We start from the raw sequence: 8578 nt of genomic DNA, 5'->3' as shown, positions 1-8578 counted from the left end.
TATGACCCCTTTAAAGGCTGAAATGTAAAGTTTATCATTTTATAAAACTTTTTGTTTTTGTGAAAACTTGTATCTAAACTAAGTTATGCTTTTTACAGTAATTTTACAGTTTAATACGATATAGACATTGCCCTACCCCGCTCATATGGTATTAATTTTATTTGTGCAGGTCTTAAAATGGTCTTAAAAAGGTCTTAAATTTGAGCTTAAAAATCATGCAGAAACCCTGTCTATAGTTATATAGTTTACACACTATAGTTGGATTATTTCAACATTTTTTTTTTATCTAAAAACTTTGTTAGTGCATTTAATTTCTTGCGGTGTTACTTTTTCTTATCACATTTTCATCAGCCATATGTTTTATAAAAAACATTTTAATTATCGCCATCGTGCAAAACAAAACACTTTTGTCATTGACAAGATTAACACTACAATCACATCTACTTGCAATAACTGGAAGCTTCAAGGTTGTTTTTTCACTCAATAATTCCTCAGTATACCACCTCCCCCATTTCAGGTTTGTCCCCTCCATCATACGCATTTCCTCACGGGACAGCTGTTCTTCCTGCTGGAGCGGTCCTTCCTGCGGGAGCAGTGCTACCTGTGGAGCCAGCAGCTATCTACCCCTCCCAGTTCCTGTTGAGTCCCCGACCCCTGGCACCAACGACAGCCTTCTACCCTGCCAGCAACCCACTGTACATGAACTACACCACCTATTATCCCAGGTAACAGTTATGTCTGTTAATGTTGTTTTTCAGTCCAAGATAAGCCATGCACATACACATATGCAATATAAGATCAATAGTTACCTGCAGTTTCATTCACAGAAGATGATGAATGGATGATTGAATGCCATTTAAGTTGGAGTTAATGACGTGTCTAATACTAATAGTGTACATATTAATCCAAGTCAGCATCTGTATCCAAAACTTAGGGAGATTACTGAGGAATGAAGGCATCATAGATGCATAAATGGTTCCAAGGCACTGTCTTTAATATGGAGTTAATGACGTGTCTAATACTAATAGTGTACATATTAATCCAAGTCAGCATCTGTATCCAAAATTTAGGGAGATTACTGAGGAATCAAGGCATCATAGATGCATAAATGGTTCCAAGGCACTGTCTTTAATATGCCATAATGCTGTGTGTGAAATGATACAAATGGCATCTGAAGGAGTGGTTAAAAGGGGAAAAAGTGCATTAATGAATATCCATTGGAATTTATAATTGCAGTTCTAACAAGAAATAAGCACTGTAGTCTTTAAATATTTGCTTAGTTATATCTAAAGTTCACTTGAATTCGTTCTAGATCATTAGTTGTGATGCCTTGGAAACCTGTCTGAACCAGTTTCTTTAAGAGTAACCTTTATGTTTTGGACACAGTCAATATGTCACTCTTACATGATGTCAGAATACTCACCGGTAGCTGTCTTATGTTCACTGAGATGTTTCACAAAATGTGAATATTTACGTAACAACCCCTTTGTGTAATCTGATGTGTTTGAGGGTGTTTTGTGGGCTTTTTTTTGAAGAGCTGCTCAAATTAAGCTCTAAATACATGAACATAATGACTTTGTCTCTAAGAAGGACTTGCACAACCAGGACTGGGTGTGTTTACAAGGGTAACGCACTACACAGTGAGTGTGTCACACCCAGGTCGTTTAACACAGCATTAATGTGCATTTTAGCTCACTTCATAGTGGAAGAACTGGTTCAGGTACTGATTGTCTGTGTGAGATTTAAGGACATAAATATGATTATCTAGCTTTAGGAAGGCTACAGAAACCCTAGAGAAGATCTATAGAGTAATCTATCACTTCAACACAATGACGTTTGATTGGGGCGGGACTATTTGTTCAACCAATGGAAGAAACAGAGAATTTAAAAAATATATCAAATATAAATATTTCATATTTAATATAAAAGCTATATATACAGTATCTCACAGAAGTGAGTACACCCCTCACATTTTTGTAAATATTTTATTATAAACAGACCATGGAATATATATATATATATATATACACACACACACACACACACACACACACAAAATACATATATATGAATGTTTTGACTTATTTACCTTTTTTGTTTTAGTTTTTCATAAATTTGATCCATGTCTGTTCTCATACAGCCCACCTGGCTCCCCCCCTAACATCAGTTACTTCCCTACTGGCCACACCCCTTCAGCTGGCTCAATCCTCTCAGCCCCACCCACAGCACTGATACGAATGCAAGGCCACGCCCCTTCCCATGCTTATAATAGCGGGGTTAAAGAAATCCTCAGCATGGTACATGGATATCAGGTGAGTTTAAAATACACCCACGACTGTATTGTAATATCAATGTGAGTTCAGGAATTTCTTTCATGCCATTTCTCAGATTATTTTAGTTGACTTCCTACCAAATAGCAAGTAACTAAATTATTCACAGTTCACTGCTGGCCTCTGCAGAATTTAAATGTATTAGTAACCAGCTGCACAATGTTATTGAGCGCCACTGATCCAAATACAAGTCCTAGTTTGTTCCACATCAGAAACTCAGTGTTTGTGTGTGTGTGTGTGCTTGTGTTTATAGGCAGGGCAGGGCTGGATTGTAGGGAACATTAAGGTGTGTCTTTTGCCCTGCAGTGCTCAGCATTGAAGATTTAGATGCTTTAGTGGGTTTGAGTAACAGGACCGCATAGTTGCATTGTCACAACCCCTCAGTGAGCTAAACGGGTTCCTCTGGTCTAAATTCCCTCACAGACGCACACACACCGAGCTAAGGTGCGGTGCATTGGCCTGCTCTAACTTGACTACTGGTTTTTCGTTCCATTGCAGTAGGAGCCCAGTGTTATTATTCTAGATCAGGCAAAAGAAATCTTCATACATAAATAATAATACACACAATGAACACTTCCATATTGCACAGACCTACTCATATTATTTATATATGTATGTATGTATGTATGTATATATATAATATATATATATATTAAAATAATGTCATTATTTAAATAAATCATACATTTCATTTTTTATTCTTATTATTATAATTGAATTTATATATTATATAACAATCGTATTATAATTTTAAAATACATTAAACATATATGTATATGGGTAAAAGACAAGACGTCCCATTTTGGTGTCTGCATCATGTTAAATGTACAAAAGTGATTTTATGTATAGAAAGCATATATAATGCAAGGTAGTGTCTACTTTAATGTTTCAAATAACTTTTGTGAAAAAAATATGATAATATGTGATATAATGTTTCCTCGTCATTCAACATAAGAGATATATTTATGTAAAAATGAAACTATTAAAAAAGAACTATTGTTACACTGAATAACATTTTAGTGTGTGTCTTTTGTAAATCATAGTAAAAAAGTATGATAGTCATAATTTTTTATTCAGAAAACATTAAATTAAACAGGACACATTTTAATATACAGGGAAAAAATTTAAAGCTGTATATTTTATATATATATACTCGATAACTGTAATACATTTCATATTTATTTCTAATAAGGGAAGGAGACCCTCTGCAATCAGAATAAACTAGGCTAGGGTGTGTCAGTTTCTTTTCAACATTCTTGCTTCGAGTTAAGGGCGTGAAGGGTTTCACCCAAAGTATGTAAGTGTGTTCAAAATATCGTTTACTGTATTAAAACTGCAGTAATTATTGCTATAGTATGTACTTGATAGTATTACACATTATGCAGAATATAACACTAAATATTTAACACCACAGGAGTGAAACGTTCTATTAGGCTGCCTAATGGGCTAACAAACCCATTCTAAAAACAGCTGTGACTCCTGCCATGCACACCCACAATGTGCGTCTTTCCCATGCAGGCTGTACATTCGCCTCAGGCGGTTTGCTAGTTAGTCAGTAGGAGGGCTGTCACTCATTTGAGGTGGGACTTATTACAAATAATGAGGCATAAGCATGTGTTTCTTGAGTAAATGTAATTTCTTTCTGTCTCCTTTAGCCCGGCAACAGCGACGCTTTTGTAACTCTCCCTTCTATGCTGTCGGCCAAGCAGCCTATTGGAGACCAGACTGTAGGAGGCGGAGCCTATCTTGACTTGCAGTTGCTTTAAGCCAATCGATTGACGAGGCCACGCCCTTGTGGTAGATTCAACAAACCCCTTAATACAAAGCAGTTTATGCCATTTATGCTATTTATATAAGAATTTTAAAAAGAATTATATGTATTTTGACATTTAATGTATATTGCACATTGTTTTTTATGCATTAGAGCAAATATTCTACTCATACGGTTTGTTGCGTGAGTTTGTATGTTTGTGTCCATGCACATGCAATGATGTTCACTCAGGAAATAGCTTCTTGAACCAGGGTCTAAACATTAAACTTGCCGAATCAGACTTTTGCTGATACCATAAATTTAAGCCAAAGGACCAGAAAAAAAGTGTGCGTGTGTGTGTGTGTGTGTGTGTATGTTTGTGTGTATCAGTGCCTCCCTGTTGATGTGACTCTACTGTGAGTATGTGTAAATACGTAGAGACATTCTCAAGCCTCTCTTTTTTTTTCTTTGAAGGTTTTAATTTGCATGAAGTTCATAGAGCTAGCTGTTCTAACACGTTTACAAGATTCGCCAAACTCTTACACCACGCACAGTGTAGTTCGTGGATGTATGCAACATGTAGTTCTTCTAAGTCATTTAGCCAAAAATAGCTCAGAACCAGAATCAGGAACAACTTTTGTGCTTTATATCTGTGTACCTGTGTCATGCCTAAGAAAACTATGTATTGTCCGTACCAATCAATGTACAAAATTCTATAAAGCTAAATGTGCTTGTTGATGTGTGCATGTGTAGCAGATGTAACCAACTAATGAATAGGTGTGTGTGTTTAGCCAAAAAAGTCAATGCATGTGTGTTTATTTACTGCACTCAGAGAGTGTTTCGGGCCTGCTGTAATGCACACAGGTGTATTTTCACCCATTGTCTGTGTATTAAGGAGAGTGTGTGCATCTGCTGGAATGTGAACAGGTTCATTTGTTACCTGCAGCTGTGTCCCATCTGTACCCTCCTGTTTGTTTATGCCAATGTGCCTCATTTATTATACTCTGTGCTTTTTTTAAATACTAGGAGTAATTTGCATGTTTAGGCTTTTATGAGCAGTAAGAGTAAAGTGTATGACAGTGAAATAGTCAGTGTGATTTATTTGTACTAGTACCCACACATGCCAACGGGCAGTAGTTAAGCAAAAGCACTACTCTTTCATGTTACCGATCTGTTACCATCTTATTTGTAATTCGTAAACATATGTAGGAAAGAGAAATCAAGAATTTGGCTGTTTGGAGAAAGTATTATTTTATTTTGATATTTTATAATGACTTAAAATAAAGGAAATTTAACAACGTTTCTGAGGGATTGAGTGACTGACTCACTATGTACGTATTTACATTTCCACACCTAAAAAAGTGAGAAGTGATTGAGTTACATTAAATAGATTTTATTTCAGTAATTGTGGTCATATCAAAATATTAACACTGGAGTTGCTCTCCCTTATGGTAATCAAGTTGTAAAAAAGAAAAAAAAAGTTTACATTTAATTTTGCTGCTCCTGATCTACTTCTCAAAAGAAATCCTGAAATGCATATTTAATGCCCTCTAGTGTGCAATGTAAGCATCAAAACACCATCTCTTTTCAACGCACTTCCGGAAATGTCTTTGTTTTTATATTACAAGAAAGAGAAAGGAGGTTGTTGTATAAAACGGCAGTTTCATATGAAAATGTATATAGAGATAGCAGTAAAATCTTTCACAAAATATATATTAGAAACCTTTAACTTTGCAAGACATTTACGCACATGTTAAGAATAGCATATTTACTTGCATACTGCGTAATACACACTATATATAGGCTACACGGTCTAAAAATAGTATACGATGCAGTACAATATACACGTTTTAAACACTAGTATGCTAAATACATACGTGACCCCATTATGCTTTCAGGTCAAGTGGTGCTAATAACTTCAGAAAGAAACATTTATTTTAATCCAATTTTAAAGATGTTTTCAAAAAATGTTAAAAAAATGTTCAATTAAGTAATGAATAAAAACAGATGACACTAGTATGCTAAATACATACGTGACCCCATTATGCTTTCAGGTCAAGTGGTGCTAATAACTTCAGAAAGAAAAATTTATTTTAATCCAATTTTAAAGATGTTTTCAAAAAAATTTTAAAAAAATGTTCAATTAAGTAATGAATAAAAACAGATGTTCAAGTGCACAAGTCACATTTGAAACAGGAGTTTGAACACATTGCATTGTGGGATATAGTCTCCCAGGCAGTGTGTTCTGCTGTATACTATACATTTAGGCAAATGTGAAAGGTCAAACGGGTATTTTGCATACTGTGCACAGTATTCATACTGCATTCTACAGAAATATGAGTAGTATAGTAGTATTCTATTCCGAACATACTCAAATATAGATCTATACACTGACAGCTTTAAGCAAAGCCTGGCTCGTTTAAATAAACTCTGCTAAACTTCAGGAAACCATAGACAAATTATCAAACATTGGGAAAAAATAAGTATAAAGAATTATTAAAAGTTAATCAGTCAGTTTATACAGCGCCAGTGCCATGCTATGAACAGAGCAAGCAAACAAACATAGAAATGTTGCTGTTACTGCTTTAAACACTGCTGTGTGGTATTAGCATAATGCTAAAACAGCTCTTATAGCTTAGAGGTTTGTTTAGGTTCATATACTGTGTAACAGTGAAAGTAGTGCTTTGAGTTATGAGCTGTTTTGTCTGTGTAGGTTTTGTGGTCTGTCAGCTGCGTGTTGTCTCAGAGTTCTGTAATTAACAGAGCCCTCAGCAGTTTCTCTCTCTCCATCCGCAGGTCTTCAGAGCTTCACACATAAGAAGACAGACGGATGAACAGAAAGAAGGATGGGAACAATCAAGAGAAAAAACATCAAGAACCATGTCAACAGATGGAAAGAAAAATGGACAAACATGCATAACAAAAGAAAGATATTAATAATCACAGAGAGGCAGGCAGAAATATAGTAGGAAAATATTTTAATGGAATTATTCAAGATTTTGGAAAGGGCCTGACTGTTGTGTGTGTACTTAGTATTCCCTACATTATGGGGACCAAATGTCCCCAAGGATAGTAATACCAGTAATTTTTGTCCTTGTGAGAAAATGTTTTTAGTCCCCATGAGGAAAACAGGTTATAAATAATATAGAATGACGTTTTTTGAAAATCTAAAAATGCAGAAAGTTTTCTGTGAGGTGTAGGGTTAGGGTAAAGGGATAGAACATAGTTTGTTCAGTATAAAAATCATTACATCTATTGGAAGTACCCATAACACATGGAAACCAGTGTCTTTGTGATTGTATGTTACCTTTCTGTATGTGTAGCATATGGCAGCAGGTGAGGTACAGGACTTGGAAAGAACAGTGGAGAGTTGTCACGCTCTAAATGTGACGTATCCTTCTGCTATAGAGAAGAAAAAACAAAGGTCTGTATATTGCTACATAGCATCTCCAGGGATTAAACTGAGATTTTAGTAGTGGGGGAACTTGTTTGCACAAATTTGTAATAAACCAAACAAAACTGTTATTGCATATAAGCGGATTTATATCAGAAAGAAATGGTTGCATTTTATTTTGTGATTTAGCTAAAGCATGCATTATTTATCTTATTTATACAGTATACATAGGCCAGTGGTGGACAGTAACGAAGTAATTTAACTTCGTTACTGTACTTAAGTACATTTTTCAAGTATCTGTACTTTACTGGAGTAGTTTTATTTTGAGTAACTTTTACTTCACTATATTCCAAAGCATAAGATCGTACTTTTTACTAAACTACATTTCATAAAACTTTTTTTTTGCAATTTTTTTTTGCAATTTTTCGCAAATCGCACCAAACGATTCATTCACGAATTAGAATGATCCGATTGCAGCTGTTCTCGAGTCGACAACTCACTGATTCAAATGAACCGTTTAGTGCGAGTCTATTCATTATTTCCTTATTGGTTATTTTGGGAAAATCCCAGGTATTTTGAGCAGTAGGATTATAAAAAAAATATATGCTAATATAAAATTAAATGATAAAAGTAGCCTATATAAAACTGCAAAATAAACATTCATCTATCAGTACTTTTTACTTACGTACATAAAAAATCAAGTACTTTTGTACTTTCACTCGAGTAAAATTGAAAACGGAGTACTTTTACTTTTACTGGAGTAATATTTTATCATACGGATCTGTACTTTTACTCAAGTACTTGATTTGTGTACTTCGTCCACCACTGACATAGGCCTAGGCCTACACCATATTCGTTAAAGTGCCCCTATTATGGATTTTTGAAAATTACCTTTCATGCAGTGTGTAACACAGCTCTACGTGAATGGAAACATCCTGCAAATTTTTAAATCTGAAAGTGCACCGTGTACAAAGTTATTGTTTCTCAAAAGAAAGAGTCGACTCTGAATCATTGAAATGAGTCGTTTTTTAAAGGGGTCATATGATGCAATTAAAATTTTTCCTTTCTCTTTGAAGTGTTACAAGCTCTTGGTGCATAAAGAAG

At 35.0% G+C, this 8578-nt stretch overlaps 2 protein-coding genes across 3 annotated transcripts in view; one reads left to right on the top strand and one right to left on the bottom strand.

Moving 5' to 3' along the window:
- The window catches only part of esrp1 (epithelial splicing regulatory protein 1), a 19089-nt gene extending 13707 nt beyond the window's left edge, over positions 1 to 5382 (top strand). Inside the window, exons 13-15 of the mRNA XM_016485272.1 lie at positions 518 to 725; positions 2141 to 2312; positions 3986 to 5382. Of these exons, the coding sequence (XP_016340758.1) occupies positions 518 to 725; positions 2141 to 2312; positions 3986 to 4096 (491 nt within the window). The 3' untranslated portion in view covers positions 4097 to 5382. The remainder of the gene's footprint in view (positions 1 to 517; positions 726 to 2140; positions 2313 to 3985) is intronic.
- A 766-nt stretch (positions 5383 to 6148) lies between these two features.
- The window catches only part of epb41l4b (erythrocyte membrane protein band 4.1 like 4B), a 42816-nt gene continuing 40386 nt past the window's right edge, over positions 6149 to 8578 (bottom strand). For both annotated transcript variants that reach the window (XM_016485270.1, XM_016485271.1), the window contains exons 22-23: positions 7388 to 7482; positions 6149 to 6886 (exon numbers count right to left, since the gene is read on the bottom strand). In XM_016485270.1, coding sequence (XP_016340756.1) covers positions 6823 to 6886; positions 7388 to 7482 — 159 coding nt within the window. In that variant the 3' untranslated portion in view covers positions 6149 to 6822. The remainder of the gene's footprint in view (positions 6887 to 7387; positions 7483 to 8578) is intronic.

The sequence above is a fragment of the Sinocyclocheilus anshuiensis genome, unplaced genomic scaffold (genome assembly GCF_001515605.1).
Source record: "Sinocyclocheilus anshuiensis isolate Anshui unplaced genomic scaffold, SAMN03320099.WGS_v1.1 scaffold409, whole genome shotgun sequence".
NCBI classification, from domain to species: domain Eukaryota; kingdom Metazoa; phylum Chordata; class Actinopteri; order Cypriniformes; family Cyprinidae; genus Sinocyclocheilus; species Sinocyclocheilus anshuiensis.
This window is presented reverse-complemented; position numbering and strand designations above follow the sequence as displayed.